The sequence below is a fragment of the Penicillium atrosanguineum genome (genome assembly GCF_028827265.1).
Source record: "Penicillium atrosanguineum strain IBT 20685 chromosome Unknown utg000005l_segment0_segment0, whole genome shotgun sequence".
Taxonomy (NCBI): Eukaryota; Fungi; Ascomycota; class Eurotiomycetes; order Eurotiales; family Aspergillaceae; genus Penicillium; species Penicillium atrosanguineum.
Window position 1 is genome coordinate 571,408 of NW_026623137.1, and position 19,243 is coordinate 590,650.

General features: G+C 49.4%; 7 protein-coding genes across 7 annotated transcripts; 4 read left to right on the forward strand and 3 right to left on the reverse strand.

The window, feature by feature from the left end:
• Nucleotides 1-649: 649 nt before the first annotated feature.
• N7443_006455 (uncharacterized protein) lies at nucleotides 650-2,262 on the reverse strand (the record flags this gene model as incomplete). The annotated part of the gene is made up of 5 exons (XM_056886511.1): nucleotides 650-1,078; nucleotides 1,130-1,488; nucleotides 1,548-1,952; nucleotides 2,020-2,033; nucleotides 2,096-2,262. 5 exons carry the CDS (start codon nucleotides 2,260-2,262, stop codon nucleotides 650-652), a joined length of 1,374 nt encoding a protein of 457 aa, XP_056740160.1.
• Nucleotides 2,263-6,688: 4,426 nt separating this feature from the next.
• On the forward strand, nucleotides 6,689-7,675 carry N7443_006456 (uncharacterized protein; the record flags this gene model as incomplete). The annotated part of the gene is made up of 2 exons (XM_056886512.1): nucleotides 6,689-7,131; nucleotides 7,186-7,675. 2 exons carry the CDS (start codon nucleotides 6,689-6,691, stop codon nucleotides 7,673-7,675), a joined length of 933 nt encoding a protein of 310 aa, XP_056740161.1.
• A 40-nt stretch (nucleotides 7,676-7,715) lies between these two features.
• On the reverse strand, nucleotides 7,716-10,299 carry bioDA (adenosylmethionine-8-amino-7-oxononanoate aminotransferase; the record flags this gene model as incomplete). Its single annotated transcript, XM_056886513.1, has 5 exons — nucleotides 7,716-7,888; nucleotides 7,942-8,528; nucleotides 8,581-9,911; nucleotides 9,974-10,067; nucleotides 10,118-10,299. 5 exons carry the CDS (start codon nucleotides 10,297-10,299, stop codon nucleotides 7,716-7,718), a joined length of 2,367 nt encoding a protein of 788 aa, XP_056740162.1.
• A 461-nt stretch (nucleotides 10,300-10,760) lies between these two features.
• Nucleotides 10,761-12,087, forward strand: N7443_006458 (aminotransferase class I/II-fold pyridoxal phosphate-dependent enzyme; the record flags this gene model as incomplete). The annotated part of the gene is made up of 3 exons (XM_056886514.1): nucleotides 10,761-11,514; nucleotides 11,566-11,708; nucleotides 11,758-12,087. The coding sequence occupies 3 exons, from the start codon at nucleotides 10,761-10,763 to the stop codon at nucleotides 12,085-12,087; spliced, it is 1,227 nt and encodes a 408-aa protein (XP_056740163.1).
• A 1,192-nt stretch (nucleotides 12,088-13,279) lies between these two features.
• Nucleotides 13,280-15,037, forward strand: N7443_006459 (uncharacterized protein; the record flags this gene model as incomplete). The annotated part of the gene is made up of 1 exon (XM_056886515.1): nucleotides 13,280-15,037. One exon carries the CDS (start codon nucleotides 13,280-13,282, stop codon nucleotides 15,035-15,037), a length of 1,758 nt encoding a protein of 585 aa, XP_056740164.1.
• A 219-nt stretch (nucleotides 15,038-15,256) lies between these two features.
• N7443_006460 (putative nucleoside-diphosphate-sugar epimerases) lies at nucleotides 15,257-16,081 on the reverse strand (the record flags this gene model as incomplete). Its single annotated transcript, XM_056886516.1, has 2 exons — nucleotides 15,257-15,752; nucleotides 15,822-16,081. The coding sequence occupies 2 exons, from the start codon at nucleotides 16,079-16,081 to the stop codon at nucleotides 15,257-15,259; spliced, it is 756 nt and encodes a 251-aa protein (XP_056740165.1).
• A 1,146-nt stretch (nucleotides 16,082-17,227) lies between these two features.
• N7443_006461 (glutathione S-transferase family protein) lies at nucleotides 17,228-17,905 on the forward strand (the record flags this gene model as incomplete). The annotated part of the gene is made up of 1 exon (XM_056886517.1): nucleotides 17,228-17,905. One exon carries the CDS (start codon nucleotides 17,228-17,230, stop codon nucleotides 17,903-17,905), a length of 678 nt encoding a protein of 225 aa, XP_056740166.1.
• Between the last annotated feature and the right edge of the window lie 1,338 nt (nucleotides 17,906-19,243).

Genomic DNA, 19,243 nt, shown 5'->3' on the forward strand with positions numbered 1-19,243 from the left:
TTACCAGTGCCTTGAATATACGAATAAAAAGGCCTATGCCTGTAACATGGTGTACTTGTTAACTAAAAGTACGCTATTTCTTAGCAGAAGACGAGAGATGCGAGATGCGGCGTGTACATTTGTGGACTGCAGAATATCATCCTTTAACCTATGAAGTGGTACATGTTGAGCCTTTTAAGCGCAAGGGATCTATTATATAGAAAAAGGGAAAGGTCGCTCTGGATACTGACAAATAGAAACTGCTGAGAAGTAGCCACAATTTGAATAGTGTGGTTTGAACACTGCGGTCCTTGCCGTTCTTTCCGACCTCTTTTCCGATACCTTTCCCGAGCCTTTCCCGGTCTCTTTCCCGACGATGATTTTTTTTAATGTCTGTTTCCGAATTTCTCCCAAATTTCTCCCCAACTTTGTCTGTGATTTTTTTGGCTTAATCAATAAACTTCCTAATGAAAGGGAACAACTGTCACTTAGTAGTATGATTCAATTGAGTCGGAAAAATGCCATCAATGCATTCCAAAGCAAATCTATAAACAGGCTATTTTGAACAAAAATCAAAGCTAATGTCGCATCTAAACATATCCCATATAAACAGAGAATGATATAGTACAGGTATCATGCACATAAATCATACAAATGAAGCATAGCGCCTCTATTTTGCGTTGTTCGCGCAAGAGAAGCTGTTGTTGGAGGCATCGTCGTGAATCGCCTTACCAGAGACGTAAAGACCGAGACCACACATACAACCACCGATCAACACAATGCACATGTTGAGTGCGGTGAGGAAGATCTTGCGGGGAGAGGAGAACCATTGGCCCCAATTCAAGTGCAGCCAGTAGACACCGGGAAGACCGTAACTGAACCAGGAAGCGAACAGGGAGCTGATCAGACTCAGCAGGTCACTGAAGACGGGAATAGCATCGGCGATGATCCAGGCAATGATCCAGCAGATGAGACCGATGAGAACCCAGGAGCCGTAAGAAGTCAGGTCGCGACGGTGCATGCGGTCAGTGCCGCGGAACAGGCGGACGTAGATGTACTTGAGACCAATGTGGCCGTTGACAACACCAGCACCAATAATCTTTTGCATGTTAGTAACAATTTGTAGATATACTGTAGGGATACCACTTACAGTAGGGATGGCAATGCCGTAGGCAACCTTGCTCATCACGGGGCCAGCAGATCCCAGAGCCGGGGATGCAACAGACTGGCCAACATAGTAGTAGATGACAGTGGCAGCAACAACGTAGAAGATGATCTCAAAGGTCTGCAACATGTACAGAGCCTTGGGGAAATCTCTAGGCTCACGCATCTCAGCCAGAAGACCGAAGAAGGCAACGTGGGCACAGTAGGCGAAGACAATATTGGTCACGGCAGTAAAGGCGTGATACAGATCAGTGTCAACGGTAGCCTTCAGGCTACTATATCCGTGGTCCTGAACACCGACTGAGATCATAGTGATGATAACAGCAGTCAGAATACTGACGAAGGCTATAAATAATTCGAATTAGTATAAAAGCCGCGACTGGAATTGAAAGAAGTGATCTTACAGCAGCACGAAATGTAGGTCATATTCTTCATGGTGCGAGGGAGAGAGCACACCATGCAGATCACGAAGCCAACAGCAGTGAAGACCATAGTACAGGTACCGTGATCAGTGACTGTGTTCATCATGACGCTGAAAGTCAAGATGTGGCTACCCATGATGAAAATGGAGAACAAAAGCTGTCCAATGCCGAAAAGCTCACGGCCAAATGCACCCATCAAAACCTCACCGGCATCAGCCAGGTTCTGGATGTGAGGGTAGCGCTGGTGGAACTTTCCAATAAGAAGACCGGTGTATGTAGCGAGAAGACCGAGGCCGATAATCAGGATGAGGGCCGGCGCAATGCCCAGGGAAGCGAGAGTAGCGGGCAGAGAAAGGACACCCAAAGAAACAGACTCGGCGATCATGACTGGTTTATGTTAGATATTGTTCGTCTCCTTGACGCGTGCGTCAATTCTTGTCGCGAAAGAACTTACACATTCCAGCTTGCCTGTAGGAATCGCAGTCAGTACTCAGATGTATATAGATCATGGAAAATGCGCATTGACTTACCACCACTCCATGGTCTTGTATTTGACCTCGGCATTGGTCTCATCACCAAAGGCATCCTGGTAGCGTGGCGACACTCCATCCTCCTCCACCGACTTCTCCTTCCATCCCGCCTCGGAGTCCACGTCGGCGACGGGCTCAGGCTTCGGGGTGACTCCCTCGAGGATCATATTGTCGATTTGCTAGGTCGGGGAGGGTACGAGAGGGCAAGACGAGAGAAAGGAAAGAAGACACGAGACAGCGATTGATATGTATGTGTGCAAAAAAATCCTTAGCTAAGAGTAGGTGGAGCTCAACGTTGCATGAGCCAACCGAAATCCCCGCGACAGAGTTTGGTGGGAACTGGGGGTGAGAATTCTGGGGCCCGGGACTTCTGGAAGGGCGGGAGCAATCGCGTTATCATGACCGAGGGTATTTCGATTGCAACATTCTATTATGGAAGGTAAACGTGGTGACCTGGGCCCGTTTCTGCAGACAGATGCTCGGTTGCGATCAGCAAAATTTAAGCGTCTTCGCTCCACTTCTGGGCGCCAGAGTGGGTCGAAATGGAGCCTCCAGTCCACTTTGATTTGGAGTGCGGCCAATGAAGGGCTCGGGTCGGAGATCTATTAGATAATAAGAATCCCGAGACCCTCGTGGCTGACCCGATGGTAACCGGCCTCGTCGAATCCGAGTTCAATAACTCCAACGCCAAGAGATTATTTCTGCGCATGTTTCGGATTGCACGGATGTGTTCGCGTCTAATGCGACTTGACCGCGACTGAGATCATTGTAAAAGTGTACAGGACAATGGAAGGTGGTCCATATAGCATGTTTTCTGCAGAGCCGCAAAAACCCGCTCTCAAGCCAAGCCCGGGTGGCTTCTGATGTAATAGAAACTCGAGTCCAACCGTGGCCAGCAGCGGCTCGAAGCGCGCCATTGCCACCACCAGAAAATTTTAGTCAGGGCAACCTCGTTAAGCTTCGGCCGTGGTCCGACTATGCATGTCCCACGCCTTGGCTATGCATCGTATGACAAACACCTGTCTCAGGCGCCAGCAAAGGCTCCACAATCTAGATGGCCTTGCACTCAGATGACAGCTACCCCATTCTTCTGAATTCTAGAAGACGGCATTTATTTCAGTTCCATGTCAAAGGCCCCGTCTCTCCACACGTCAACCTCGTTGTCTCCTCAACAGGGGTAGTTTTTTCCGGGGGCAAAAAAAGTTGATCCTTCTCAATGCCGAATATGACCTGCTGAGTGGTGGGAAATGAGGGGGTAGGAAAATTTGCACTATTATTAATCAAAAACGCACACATCCAGTATATGCCTCGGGATTCGGAAATGAACACAGATTCTAACGCACGTTGACGCAAGTGGGAGAAATATCCCCAGCCCCCCTTGAGATCACCCCAGCTTAGCATCATACCCCTGTAATCTGGGGACTAGGCTGAACTCAAATGCCCAAGTCATCCTCCTCCACACTGAGCGTATTTTCGAAAACATCCCACGTCTTACAGTTGCTGTGGAGTTTCTCATACTCAATCAGAGATTTTGTCTCGTCATATCGCTCCACAAATTAAATAGCAAACACCTTCTCCGTATGCCACCCAATTTGGAAGTGCATAAGCCACACACTCGGGTTATTGGTCTTGAAAGCCAGAACCAAGTGCCCGTCCTCTACAACATTATCACACTTAGGCGGGCTCGCGATGAAGGTGACTTTGCCACTATAGGTCCCAGTTCCCTATGCCATCACCAAGATATCATGATCATGTAAATGAATTAGGTGCGGAACGGAAAGTTCAGTCTCGATGACCACATCGGTCCACCTATTCTTGCGGGGAAGTTCAACCACGCCGCTAGTGTTAGACCAGGAATGGTGGTTCCGATAAACTTCAACTAAGGACGGGTCTGTCCAGACAACGTGCATGGACGTGGAGTTGAGTTTCCATCGATAGAGACTGGCCCCGTTTCTCCCTTGAAAACTGGCTCGGATTTGTTGTAGAAGGTTGGAAACGAATTCGGAAATAATAAGCGTTAGTTCCGACATATTCTCGTCCACACAGCCGCCCGTGTAGCTATAGCCGGAGTCTTTGGGTGGTGTGCGGGTCCGCGTAGTAGACGATGCACTTTTTTGTGGTGGATCTGTTTTCTGGACATGTTGTTTGGGGAACTGCGCGGAGCCAGAAGTTCTTTGTGACCGAAGCTTGATCGGCCTTCACGATGACATCGTACCTTTGTCCCAGGGATAGATAAACGTATGCCGCGCACTCAATTTCAAGTTTTAGAACAAACCCATTGCGATGTTGAGCACCTTTATCTTATATAGCTCAATAGGAACAAGATCATTAGCGATGACCGTCATTATGTGGTTATCATTCGAAAATTTGACGCATTGACCAGACGAAGTCTGTATAGAGTTCCAGCACTAGAGGAAGTTGACCCGTGTTCCAGTCTGGTTGTCATCTCCATCTTAGCCAAAGACTTCGGATTCGTTGATCACGGCGTTGTTCAAAGCGGCCGCGGAGACTGCAACGGCGAATGAACAAAAAACCTTACGATCATCTTTGTGCCCGGAATTTCCGGGCATACTGAAAACCTCAACGAGGCTATTTCAATTAAGAACCCTTGAATTGTTTCTCTTATTTGCCGGAGCCTGAACCCAGATATAGAGTTCGGTCGCCTTGATGCCATTTCATTTTATTGAATGTCAGTTCATTTAAGTTTGATTATTACCACAGAAGGGGCATAGACTAGAGTAAAATATGTTGCTGGGGTTCTGCTGGTCCGAAGTGGGAATCGAACGTTTTTGTCGGTCGCCAATGATAAATAAGATGGAGGAACTCAGCCGCTGGTCTTGTGCGGCTGAAACGACCCCCACGTCAGGAGAGTAGCACAGCTGTCAGCTTCTTGTCCTCCCTCCTTTCCCCTCATTCAATACAAAACCTCAAGCAATCGAATCCTTTCTTCACCTCGAGTTAACTTCGGAACGCTACGTTTTGTATTGTCAAATATGTCGCGCAAGATCGACAGAGTAAGTGAGCCTGCCAGCAAGCAGCTAATGAAAGTGATCATTGCTAGTCCAAGTCGGTAAATATCAACATTCTCCTAGATATATTATTAGTAGACTGAGGCTTTTTCGACTAGATCGGGAACTCTAGGCCTTTACAGAGCGATGCATATCCTAGGATTCAAACTTTACCACTCCGTCGAATGTCTGTTCGAGCATGGTGTAGATCACGTGGAGATCATGAACGAGGCGATTACAGCACAGCACAATAGATTCTCCAGGATAAAACGATACTCGAATTCCGATTTCAAAAAATGGTTCGCTGAATATGATGTGCGATGTCCTCACTTATCCTCCTTAACTAATTAATTAACGTGTTTCATTGCTTGGTTGAATTTCGATCTTTTTTTAGAATGGCAGTGATCGATGCATATGCCGACGATCCCAACGTCAAGTTCATTCTCACGGAAAGAGATCCTGAGAAATGGGTTGCTTCCTTCAACAACACGGCAGGTACTACGATGAAGATGGCCGATAGCTTCCCCCTTGTGATTCTTTGGTATTTCGATGGGCCACTGAACTTATTCCTGAGATTGAACCAAACTGTATGCTGGACACTTTCGGACAAGACGAAGCCCGGTGAGCCTGAGAACGTAGTTGCGATGCGGCGGAATTATATCGAGTAGTAAGTGAGATGAGTCTGTCAACTGAGTTCCATTAGCTAACTTTTCTAGCATCGAGATGGCCAAAAGAAAAATCCCCGCCGACCGTCTATGTCATATCAAGCTCGAGGGTGGGCTTGGTTAGGAGCAGATCTGCCCTTTCCTCAACGTGCCCATTCCCGATCAGGAATATCCCGATCGAAACGAGCCGGCAAGATTCCAGGCCATTGTTGCCGGGCTCATTCAACCAATGGTTACTAGAGCGATCGTTAAATTTGTCACTGTCGCTATTCCTACCATCGGAGTTGTGGGATGGGCAGCCATGAAGCATGGGCCGGCCCTCTCCGCTGCCATCGCAAAGAAGCTTTGATCCTTGTCTAAATCATGAACCGTCAAATGAGATTTGGTCACAAAGGCCATTTCATTCCTGATCATACATTTCATTTGACATGTCAGAGGACTAATTATGGCTACCATCTTTCGAAGATCGGGAATCAATAATCAATAATTCACACCTCGCTTAACTCCATCCACAGCCTTGGATCCTCAAAAAGAGAAAGCCAAGAGACAGCAAACCCCTCCAAGCAACCCTGTAAGACATTACTAGCCCAGAAGGGCCCTAGGTTGGGGAACAGAGTTGGCTCGGTCCCTGCCAAGCCGGCCAGGCCGGCAATTTGCTTGGCTAGCGAGAGGAACGGAGGAGACTATCCGCTGAAAGCCAAGCAGTTTAAGCCTCATTCGAACATCTCCAAGGCCCCTACTAGCTATGGTAATTTAACTATCCAACTTTAGGCTGTGGCTGAAAAGCCACATGACTCTTCACTAGGATGGGCGTGGTCCCCTTAAAGCCCACATATCGCTACTTCCTCGAATCTCCTTTTGAAGAACTTATCAGTGATCTTTAATATTTCGTTGTTAATTGAGTTAAACAAGTTGCAGTCATGACCACCGCAGCCGTCTACGGCGGGATCTGGACCTTCGAGAACTACGGCCCCATCTCAACAACATTCACCCCGGCCCCTAGCTGTACGGCGACAGAGAGACTCTCACTCGGCGTGATCCTCGATGATACAGTCCGGCCGCAATTCCAGGTTGCTTGTCCAACATCGACGAGTGATTGGGACTGTATGCCGCCCGGTACAACCACATCGGCAACATGGTACGATGAGAAAAAGTGGATTGCTTCTAATGGATACTATTCGCCGGGACTGTACTGCCCTGCCGGTTGGGAAACGATCGGTATGGCGGCACGGGGCGATAAGTCACTCAGTACCTCTGGATTTCTGATTACTTCCGAGGATGTAGTTCCTTCTTGGGAACAGCCTGCGACACTGTTGGCGGGTGTTTTGGAGCCGAGTCAGACGATGGTGCTTTGTTGTCCGAGGTATGTCAACAATCATGCTCAGTAAACGTACCACTAAGGCTAATTCTTCTCTAGTTCTATGACACCGGATGGTCTCGGCCAATGCACAGCCGAAGTCCCGAGTTATAAGCCAAGCGTTGGCTGCGAGGTCTACGTGGATAACGACTATGTTTGGGAGACGGTTACCTGGACACATGTGTACTCCGGCACCACGGAGACACAAACATGGGACGTAAATTCATTCGTGAGCGCTACAACATCGACTTCCTCAATCTCCTTCCCTCCTGAGGCCGAGACACTTTTGGCTGCTATGTCTTATGTTTCTGTGATTACTATGGTTCATCATCAGTCTGATCTGGACGCAGCTGGGGTTACAAAGAATTCTGTGCAAGCCACTTCGACGGGCACTAGCTCTATCGGGGTTAATGCTACAGGGACGGCCGCTTCCACGCCCAATGCTGCCTACAAACTCGGGCCCAGGGGTTCTACTTGGGATGGCTTCGGTGCAGTCCTCGGAGGTTCTGCTATTGCAATGACACTAGGTGTGTTCATGATCGTTCTGTGATAGATTTTCACAAGCAAAATTCAAGTTTCATTCAAGTTCGTTACAGTAAGGAGGCCCGGAGGAGGCTCTCCATCTCTTGCAATGAGACTTGCTTGGAAGTCACACTCGACATCAAGTATAGCACGTTGCCCAGAACCCGGGAGTGGACATTGAACTGGTCGCCACCAACGGCCAGCTTCTGCTGAAGTCCTTTCGCCGCAGTAGAAGTATACCCTATAATTATTAGCTCAACCTCAGGCGTCCCAGACTTCCGGGATAAGACATACCTCCACCTTGGGCATCACGTAGCGAAATGCTCAATACAGTACCAATCGCAAAGATACTTTCCACCGCATCGGCACAGGAGAGGTCCGTCAAGAGACCTTGCGACCAGACACTCCACACATCCGAGCTTGTGGCCGTCGCTGAGGCAGATTTAGCGTCCCAGTCTGTTCCCCAGTCTGCTTTAAATTCATCCCATGATCCGTTAAGATCCATTTCAGCCATGGTCTTGAGCGAATCTACTGCGACGGTACATCCGACCGCGTGAGCGGTGTAGCTGTGGCCATGGAGGAGAGCATCGCTCTTCTCGGGGCTCGAGAATGTGTCGAAAATCTCCTGGCTAGCTACGGTCGTGCAGAGAGGAATCAAGCCACCAGTGAGGAGCTTAGCATTGACGGCAATATCAGGGTGCACATCTAGGAAAGATGCGGACGTCGGGCGTCCGAGGCGATAAAGGCCGGTGAATACTTCGTCAAAGATGACGGGCAAGCCGGACCAGGATGGCGATGATTTCGGGGTATTGTTCTGAGCGGAAAACAATTCTGGATTCTCGCGGACGACAGCTGTCAAGCAGCGCTGGAAGAGCGGGTCACTTTCAATGAAACAGTTAGTGATTGTTAACCCAAGGTCTTGTAGAAACTTACCAGAAAAGCATTCCTCCGGCACCCAAGATCACAGGTTCCAAGATCAGAGCACCAAACTTCATCCCTTTCTCCTGCACCAAATTCTCAATAGTCCGGTGAATGTAACTCTTATAGCGCTGCCCAGATTCCGACTGCAGACGCAGCTCGAGATCAAACACCGAGTTTAGCGAATCAAACTCAACATCATCACCCAGGTCAGCTTTCAGCTCCTCGGGAACCGCAATAGTCCAAACCCCATCAACCATCTTGACCAGAGGGAAATCAAACCAGTGACCTCGACCACGGTACCACTCAACCTTCTGATTATAGGTAGAAGGCTCAGAACAATCCATTACACCAATAGTATCACCGTGGTAGCTACCTTTGAGACCAAGAATATTAATCTTTTCCTGGCTAGCATCCCAACCGTACCGATCGCACGCCGCCCGAAGACCCATCTTTATGGCGACTTCCATTCCGGTACTTCCATTGTCTGTATAGAAGACCTTGGCAAAGCGGGGATTGTCGAGGGTCTTCAACAAGTAATCAGCCAGAGACAGCGCAGGCTCGTGGACTGCGCCAGCGAACATGACATGGCCGTACCGACCGGCGGCATACGCGGCGGAGAGAGACAAGTCCGGGTTTCCGTGGCCCAAGCCTTGTGTCCACCATGACGCGGACCCATCAAAGGTAGGTCGCAGCTCACTGTCCGGTTTAGTAGAGGCACCCGAGTTGAAAGTCTGGAAATAATCGTCGTGGGCGGAGTCGATGACTGTGATGTCCTTGGCGGACATGCCCTGATGCTGAGTGAACGGATACCAGATCAGATCTTGTGCCCGGTTGGCCATCTCCTCTAGGCGTTCAATTCGTTGTGTATTTTGAACAGACATTTCCTCGAGGAGGCGGAGGATCTCGGACTCCTGGGATACCTTCTGGTAGTAGCTAGACATGGCCTCTTCGTCTCGCAATTGCGAGTCAGCGTCTGGTTGCAGAGGCTTGGCCGGAGGTGCCGGCAAAGAAACCAGTGGGATGCTCTTTTTGTTGAAGAAGTCACGCAAGTATTCGTGGTTCTGATAATACTCATCGCGGAATAACAACACGGACTGGATGTCATAGCCGCGGAGAAGTAGGGACTCATAGGCAGAGATAGAGGATGAAATGCCACCTAGCCGAGAGTCCGCGACGAGGACAATAGGAAGACGTAGCGGCCTGTAAAGGTCTGCCTGAGAGTTGCCATTGGGACCTGGCGAGTGCACGCCGCCGGCAGTTTCCACCAGAGCGAAGTCGATTTCTGACCGGGCCCAGTCGGACAGTGTCTTGTGAATCGATGAGAGCAAGTCGTCATCCGAGATCTATTGGAGTTAGACATTTTTGAACCCCAACAAAAGTAAACAAGAATAAAGGGCTGACTCACACTCTTCAGCTTCGCGGCAATATGCGGGCTCACCGGCTCATCGAACTGGTAGAGGCACTTGGTGAGAGTCCCAGCCCCGAATCGCTTCAAGTGCCTGCGACCGTCAGTTGGGAAGGCCCGTAGGATAATTATGCTAGCACCTACCGATCATCCGCATCATCCAGCGCTCCCGTGGAGACCGGCTTTAGAAACGCCGCCTTCTGCTTCTGTTGTTGGATAGCATTACAAAGCACAGTTGACATAATGGTCTTGCCGACATCGGTGTTGGCGCCGTACACCTGATGGGCGCGCAGAGTGCGCCAGAGCCCAGCACCGACAGGGGCCATCTTGAGAACGTGAATGAAGAGAAAGTGACTTTGACCGAAGCTCCCGCACAGTACTAAAGTCACAGCCGGTCGCGATTGCGGGAAGTTTGACGTCAATTGACGAATCGTGGATCCATCGCGGGCCCACACAAGTTGACTCCTAAATTCACCGAGGTTGAATTCCCCGTTGAGCTCCCCAACGAGATTGGCTTGGAATTGAGTTCTATCGTGCCGGGTCGGTCAAAGGTGGCTGGGGTCTCGTCTAGAATGTCTCCGACTCTTCACGACATCCCTTATTCCCCCGCTTGTCCCCCGGACTCGTTTCCCGTTGCAGCCCGCGGCCCCTGGAACTAGAGAATTAAAGTGCGGATCATCATCGACCGTGCCCAGGAACCACCCGTGACTAACCGTTTGGCTCCCCATGAACTGAGATTCGTCAACAATTCAACGATCTACGCCCGAGGAATGGGCTCACGTCCATCATGACTCTCGTTGATTCCTTGAAGACTGCTTTGGCCCGTCGAGAGGCCAAGGAAGCCCGCCGCAGCCTGACACTCGTGCCGCAGGGCGGGAGGGACTTCTCTTCCAATGACTTCTTATCCCTCTCAACGTCTCCAGCCTACCGAGATCGCTATCTGGGCCATTTGAATAATGCTCCAGAGAATGCTCATTTTGCCAGCGGGGGATCTCGACTATTGGACGGCAATTCTGCCTATGCCGAGGAATTGGAGCGTTTCGTTGCTGCTTTCCACGAGGCGCCAACGGCCCTTCTGTTCAATTCCGGATACGACGCCAACGTGGGCGTTCTTTCCAGTATTCCTCAACCGGGCGATCTCATCCTGTACGATGAGCTCATTCATGCCAGTATTCACGAGGGTATGAGGTTATCCCGGGCTGGGAAGAGAAAGATGTTTGCTCATAGTTCTCCCATGGCTTTGAGGGAGGTTCTCAAGGCCGAAATTGAAGCCGACCGTGACGTGCAAAATGGTACGCGGAATGTTTTTATCCTCGTCGAATCCATATACAGCATGGATGGGGATATGGCGCCTATCAAGGAGTTCATCGAGGTTGTGGACGACCTTCTTCCCGGCGGAAACGGTTATTTCATCGTTGACGAGGCGCATGCGACGGGTGTCTTTGGGCCTCGGGGAGCCGGTGTGGTGCAGCAACTCGGCGTTCAGAACCGAATGTTCATCCGAGTGCATACTTTCGGGAAAGCGCTGGCGAGTCATGGAGGTATTTTCGGCCAAACAATCACTCTTCCCGGAAACCGCTAATAGACAACAGCCATGGTTCTCTGCGGACCTGAAACAAGAGACTATCTCATCAACTACGCCAGGAGTCTCATTTACACCACCGCTCTCGGGTTTCCATTCTTAGCCTCCATCCGCACCGCTTACGAGCTTCTGTCATCAGGGGAGACCGAACAGGTTAATCATCTTCCATCTACTTAACAAGATACGGACTAATTGAAAACAGTTACAAGAACGCCTGCAGCAGTTGATCCGCCATCTCCATCGGCGCCTAGGCGGTCTAAAGGTAGACCCATCGGTCACGCTATTCGAGGTTGACCACTTCCCAACATCTCCTATCTTCTCAATTAGAACATCACAGCCACGTCTTCTAGCAAGTCACTGTCGGACGCATGGATATATCGCGCGTGCCATCATGTCTCCTACTGTCCCGGAAGGGAAGGAGCGCGTGCGCGTATGTCTACATGCGGGCAATACCGAAGAGGAGATTGATGGGCTGGTAGAACTTATTCGGGGGTGGCTTGATTCTTGTTTCCGACTGGGTGCTAAACTATGATATTTCTTACAACACGAAAGAAACCCGAGGTCGGTTCAAAAAATACAATTCGCTGTGGTTAGATTCGAGTATAAGAACATTTGGAAAATCATTTACCCTGACCTTTTGCTACACAGTATGCCGAGTTGGAAAAACAGAACTCTTGAAAGTGCAAGTAAAGGTATTCCGAGGTCCTTTGACTTAGCTTCCTGAAGATCTCGCATTTTAAAGTTGAACTCGGGAACCTAGAGGATAAAGTTTGTACAGGTACACGATGTGCCTATCCTATGCGACCGCTTCCTCATTTCCTTTCGGCATCTACCTAGCTTAAAAAGGTTAAGACAAGCATATTGACATAACACTTGGTCCTGGACCCTGGGCCCCCTTGACACGTCATATGCTGTGACCGATCTCTCTCCTTCGTTTGGCCTAAAATACGATCTCGCCACGAGGAAATGCCGTGGACCCGATTGGATGCATGATATTTGCATAAGGATCATCTGGTCACAAGCCACATATGCATTTATGTACTGTCATGGACATCACGGAGTTCATTTAGATCGGGTCGTGTCGACCAGCGATGGCGAGAGCCACATGATTGATTCGCAACCCTCAAGAATTCAGTTTCTGTCGACAGCTTCGCGAAGTCGCAGAACGGGCCCACTGTCTCAGTTTATGCTGCAATGATTGTCGGCGCCGTTGTCGATGATCCTCATGCTCCCTTTGCACATCAATGCGCTAGCGAGGATTTCCAGGGAAAAGATGCATCCCTAGCTCATCGGACAGGATTCACCCCATTGACCTGGAGCCTGTCTGAACTAGATCGGCGGACGATTTGAACAGCCACGCAAGCCTCCACAAGGGACAGGGGATTGTTAACTTGGTACCTGGTTCCTGCTTCATGGCTCCTTATCGCAGCTCCGGCTTTATTTTTTTTTCTCTCTCGATAACCGGGGCTGCTCCACTCACCCCACTCGTCTTAGATCATCTAATGAGATATTTCTGCCCTTTCGCCACAATGCTGCCCGATAAAACCCCTCGACTGACGCAGATTTCACCTATATCTTCCTTCTTGTACCAGATTCCATACTAGGTTGCTGGTGCTTTCCACGATCTCTCCAGGATGCCAGTTGGGCAGCCACGTTCCAGTCCAGTGGCCCACGGGGTCCCTCCACAAACCACTCCGCAGATTCCAACAAATTCAAACCCACCCATGCTAGGTAGCGAGCATCCTCAAGAGTCTGGAGATGCAACTCCAGACTCAGGTCGCTCATCTTTTTCAAACACAAGAGAATATTCAACGCCGGCGACCGGAGCACAAACTCCAGACCCTCTATTTGGTAATTCGAATGTGTTTGATAAGGGCGCTGTGCATACCACAAAGGCTATTACAAGCATCATTCAGACTACCGAAGATGGACACGAGCTTTCGCCCATCGGTAACAGACTGACCAACCGAAAGCACTCTGTATCGGCTTCGGTATGCCGGGAAGCCGATGAGGCGGCATCGCCGCCCCGAAAGAGGCAGGGTGTCCCACCTGAGCTATCAAGCTTCTCAGCCGAACTCGTCCTGGTGATGGTTTGTTCAGCGGGTCTGATGCTCTTTTCTTTCCTGCTCGGAGATATGCTTGCTCCGCAGGAACAGTTGAAAGCCGCGCTCGGCATCACGAACACGCAGCTTCCGTGGGTTGTGGGCGCTTTTAACTGTGCAAATGGTCTTTCTGTGGTCATTTCTGGATCTCTATCTGACTTGGCACCTCCGAAAAGCCTCATTGTGGGCGCGTTCGCATGGCTGGGTGTCTGGAACATTATCGGCGCTTTCTCACTGACTCCGTCGCGGTACATCCTTTTCTTTATCACGCGGGCAATGCAGGGGCTCGCGATCGGCGTTCTTGTATCGGGTAGCATGAGTATCCTTGGTCGGGTATACAAGCCGGGCATTCGCAAGAACCGCGTCTTCTCCGCCATGGCTGCGTGCGCTCCATTCGGGTTCTCGCTCGGCTGTCTCCAAGGAGGCGGCCTCTACCAGCATCTCGAGTGGATCTTTGGAACGAATGCTATTATCTGTGCTATATGCTGCGTGGCCGCTTACTTCAGCATCCCACCTCTGCGACCCGTGGCTGATATCGCTGGCGCCGAGGCGCCTTCCCTGCGACATTTCGATTATATTGGAGGAGCTTGCGCTGCGGGCGGATGTGTCTGCTTACTTTTCGGCCTTACCCAGGGGCCCGTCGCCTCATGGTCTCCTTACACGTATGTCCTGATCATTGTCGGATTGCTCCTTCTCGTCGGGCTCTTCTTTGCCGAGCAGGCAGCCATCCGGCCTCTCATTCCAAACCGACTCTGGCGGACACCTGGATTCACACCTCTTATGATTGCCTACTTCCTGGGCTTTGGCTCGTTCTTCGGAGCCTGGCAATTTTATGCGATACAGTTTTGGTTGCGAATTCAACTCGCCAGCCCGATTGACATCGCGCTATACCATATCCCTAACGCCGTGGTAGGCGTGTTTGCAACGTGGATAGTGAGCAGAACCCTTCACATCGTCCCTGGTCACTATATCTATACTGTGTCTATGTTGGCCTTCACTCTCGGCCCTGCCTTTTTCCTTCCGCAGACCGCCGACACAATGTACTGGAAGCTTTCCTTCCCCGGAGTTGCGCTGGTGACATTCGGGCCCGACCTTGCGTTTGCTGCTGCTTCGATTTTCATTACAAGCAATGTGGCTAGGTCATACCAAGGAAGTGCGGGTAGTCTGCTCGTCACTAACCAGAACCTGTCATCTGCGATCATGACCAGCATCGCTGATGCTATTGGTACTCGCGTCGATACTGGCCCTGATGGCGAGATTGGATTGAAGGGATTGCACGCCATCTGGTGGTTTGCGCTGGGGGCTCAGTTGACTGCTGCACTGGTGACGGTGATCTGGGTTAGGATTCCCAAAGAGGAGGAGAAGGAGCATGTCACCTAAAGTGGAACTTGGTGTATATTGTTTGTGATGGAATAGAAGTCAAATAACACTGAATATTTAACCATTATCTAATTCACTTCTGCTGCTGAAGTTTATCTACTGTCGCAGTCAACGATTCACTTTACTTTTCTGCATTCAACTCGGATCAGGCAGATTGATTAAAATTAATGAAGCTTTAAAAGAACTGATATACACGCTACTAGTTGATCTGCCCACACATTACAATCTCAATATCCTCCGCATACCCTTATTCTCAACAATCCAGCTTCCTCCAAGCTTGAATACACCCATACCTTCATATTTCCCCTCCATCCGGCCCATTGCCATCTCCGTCAAGAATCCACCCAAATGCTCTGTCGGAGATTGCGCCTGTTTGTAGAATGCACGCACAGGCGGACCTGCAATGGAAAGAAGTATCCTTTGGGAAATTCCTGGCTGCGGGATATACGACTTGATAGAATCGTGTGCTGCGAAATCGACGAATCCCGGTCTCATACTGTCGACTCGGATTCGCGGATTTTGTTCAGATAGTTCTCCCAAGAGCTTCTCGGTTTCGCCTTTGACTCTAGCAAAGATAGGGGAGAACCGCCCCGGATCCTGTGTCGCTCCTTCGCCAGATACATAGATGAAACGGAAGGGAGGTTGTGTAGTTTCGAGCGTTGAAAACGCGTTGGCTGCAGCGAGGGCGTAATCCTTGGTGATTTTGACATATTCGCTATTTCACTGTCAGTCTAATACTCTCATACAATACGATCTCAAAAGTATAGGACGTTAGTCAACTTACTCTGCGTTGACCTGGCTTTGGCTGATTCCCAAGGCCCAAACGCATCCTTCAGCGCCCTTCAATTGATCCAGAACCTCTGGTCCATAAGATTCAAAATCCCGATGTGTGATGACGCGAACCCGTGGGTCTTTCGCGTCTTCAGCCATGGGCACGGCTCTCCGGCTTAGGATCGAGATCTTAGAGATACTCGTGGTTTTGAGCATGGCGTCGAGCACAGAGGAGCCGACCAGGCCAGTGGCGCCCGTGAGAATGAGATGCATCTTGAAATTGGCTTGAAATTGGCTTGAATTTCGCGCTGAAGTGATTGATAGGGTTTAGGAGGAAGAAGAATCAATTGAAGTGGTTTTCTACGAGTTGGGCATATATATAAGGACAAGGGATGTGGCTGAGATCAGCCATTGGCCTCACCATCGGAGTTACGCGGTATTAAGGCTTGATGACCGGAGTTGTCATCGTTTCCACAACACTGACTTCAGGGATTCCGAACGACATCATAAATTTTCCTAGGGTGGTAGATAATTAGCTGCTCAGTGATATATATGGATGACTGCAATTTTGACAAGGTTCACTATCTTGGAGACTAATATCAACATCAGCCAGTCTCAATCGAAGTCACGTGACCACATGCAGATGTCCAATACAGAAAGCGGTCACCTCATCGGGCAATATTGAAAACTCTGGTATTATAAACTCCCTAGATGGAAAATCGATATAGTGAAATGGGGATGGCTCGATGACAGTCTGGTTCTACAGACTGAACGACACCAACGAAGAGAGCACAAACAGCCACTCCCAAGCCCTGCAAGAGGTAGAGAGAATGGCCTCTGAAGGTGGAGATCGGATCACTCTTAATGTTATATCATGAACCAAAGCATGTGGTGAGAACCGCAATATACTGGGTAGTTGCTTATTCGATCTCCATCTTGGAGAGGAAACTACTGCATACTCTTAAGGCATCTATGATACCTTAGGCCGCAACTTCATCTACTATGTCACGCGTTCCACCACCACAATACATAACTAGTTAACAAAAAGAAATGCAAACAGCATAAACATAAGGATCACACTTTTCCCGGCACCCGGGGGTTTCTCATGCCGACACCGGGTCACTCGGAATGCTGGGTATCTTCTTTCCGGGGGTCTGGTGATGGAGGCAAGTCTGGCTCATTTATAATCTTTCACATCTAGAACGTCCATACTAGTGTTATTAGTTTCAATTACGATGAGTAAAAACCCCACTATTCATTTTCTATCCTGTAGTGTAAGGCCCAGGCGTAGCAAGGCCCAGTTGTAGAACTACAATGCTTTAAGTATAAATCACGGCTCCATAGGCGTTTTTGGCCGTCTATCAATATTTGAACCTATATTCTTTTACTTCTTCTCAATTGCCTCTTAGTCGCCCCGCGATGTCTTCCACGCTCACCGTCCATCACCTTCGGCGCTCACAATCAGAGAGAGTGACCTGGCTATGCGAAGAACTCGAAATTCCGTACAAGCTTGTGTCATACGATCGGGACCCTCAAACCATGAGTGCCCCAGAGGATTTCCGCAAGCTCCATTGGGCCGGAACTTCCCCAATTATCGAGGACGGCAATATTGTTCTTGCCGAAACCGGCGCCGTCTTTGAATATATCCAAACCAAATACGCCAACGGTCGCCTATCTCTGCCTCCGACTCATCCGCAATATGCCGATTACCTATTTTGGCTTCATCGAGCCAACGGCACTTTGCAGCCCGGCCTTATTAATTTGATGTTCTGCCGCATCAATGGCACTCCAGATGATGATTTCGGTCGGCAACATACGCAAAAGCGTATCGACGAGAACTTCCAAGCCATGGACTTACAGCTGTCCAGGTTCCCTTATTTGGCGGGTGATGAATTTACGGCTGCCGATTGCATGACCGTTTGGTCGTTGACCACTCTCCGCCTGTTTATTCCCTACGGTTTTGAGAAGTTTCCAAACATTGTGAAATATCTTGAGCGGATTTCGCAGCGTCCGGCCTTTAAGAAAGCTTTGGAAAAGGGAGACCCTGGTTTGAAGCCTGTCATTTCTGTTTCCCCTCCGGAGAACCTTCTTGTCTAATGCAATTTGAATTCTTTATTGTCTAAGGTTCGCCGTTGCCAGTCTACCTTTCTCAACTCTGCATACCGCAGTAACGGGTACAATTGAATAGGCAATATGCTCCGGAAAGCTGACCGGGAGAATGTATTGTATGCAAAACTGATGAGGGCCAAAAAATTTGAAATCATATCATCTGCGTTTTTGGAGGTCAGGTGTAAAGATGTTTTGCGCACTGAGGCTTTGTACCATGTCCAGAGTCTTGCGAATACTGGGAACGAGATTGAAGCTTGTCTGCCGCACTCTCATGATCTACTCCTTTTGTGAGCTGTCAATGAAGCGCGGGGGAAGGCGCTGAGCGATATCCTCCATATGAAACTAGGATTATATTGCTCGGTTGAATGGTAAGATGAGTTTTGAATAATAGGCTAAAGATTGCGAAGTACCTATTCAGCTAGTTATTTTCTTTAGGTAAAATATTCTCTCATAACTTTTTGCAGCTCCGATGCTTGCTTTCTATTGGCTGTGCGTGGAATATTTAAATAAGAGGACTTCGGCAACCCCTCTCGGGTTTTCCAAGCCCCTGGCGTCGAGAGAATGCGTTCCTTCACCCGCACTGATTCCAGGCCAAAGATGTGGTACTGTCAATAATCTTGACAGAAAACTAACCCCTTTTCTCTTCTCTAGTTTCTGCATTTGTCTACTGAATGGATCGAAATCAATTTCACCACTTCACTATTAGAGATTGTTTCTTGAACCCTATTTAAAAACAAGCTAACGCGTAGCTTACTTGGCGTTAGTCTAAGGTTCGAATCGTACCGAGAAATGGCATCATGTGAGGCTGGGGCTAATATCTGACGGGAAATACTACCAATACCATCCCCTCATTACCCCCGGTGGCTTACCTCTTTCCGTTATCACCGTCCTCATTTTTGACAGCAAAGTTCATCAATTTTTCTGTTGGTTTTGCGTGAGGTGGGATCAGCATGTTCCAGGAACCCGATCGACCTGAGTCAGAACACTCCATCTAACGCAGGACGTGATAACCACCCAGATCCCGCGGGGTGAAGAGCACGCGTTGACATTATCACTTCAAGAGCATGTTGCCACCGGTTGTTTCAAGTGGCGCAAATGGACAGTACGAGATCGCATTTTGATGTTGCTTTGGTGGAACTAACCTATGGGTTTCTAGCCTAGCAACCGAGTTTTCTTTGAGGTCGACAACTTGAGATGGGCCCCCAAGCTCCTAGGAACTGCGAGATCGCTAAGTCCCCCTAGTCTTTTCGCCTAAACCTACTTCACCTGCTTATTTGGTAGAGGCGTGAGCAAAGGTGAGCAGATAGTGTCACTCCTAGCCCCCCC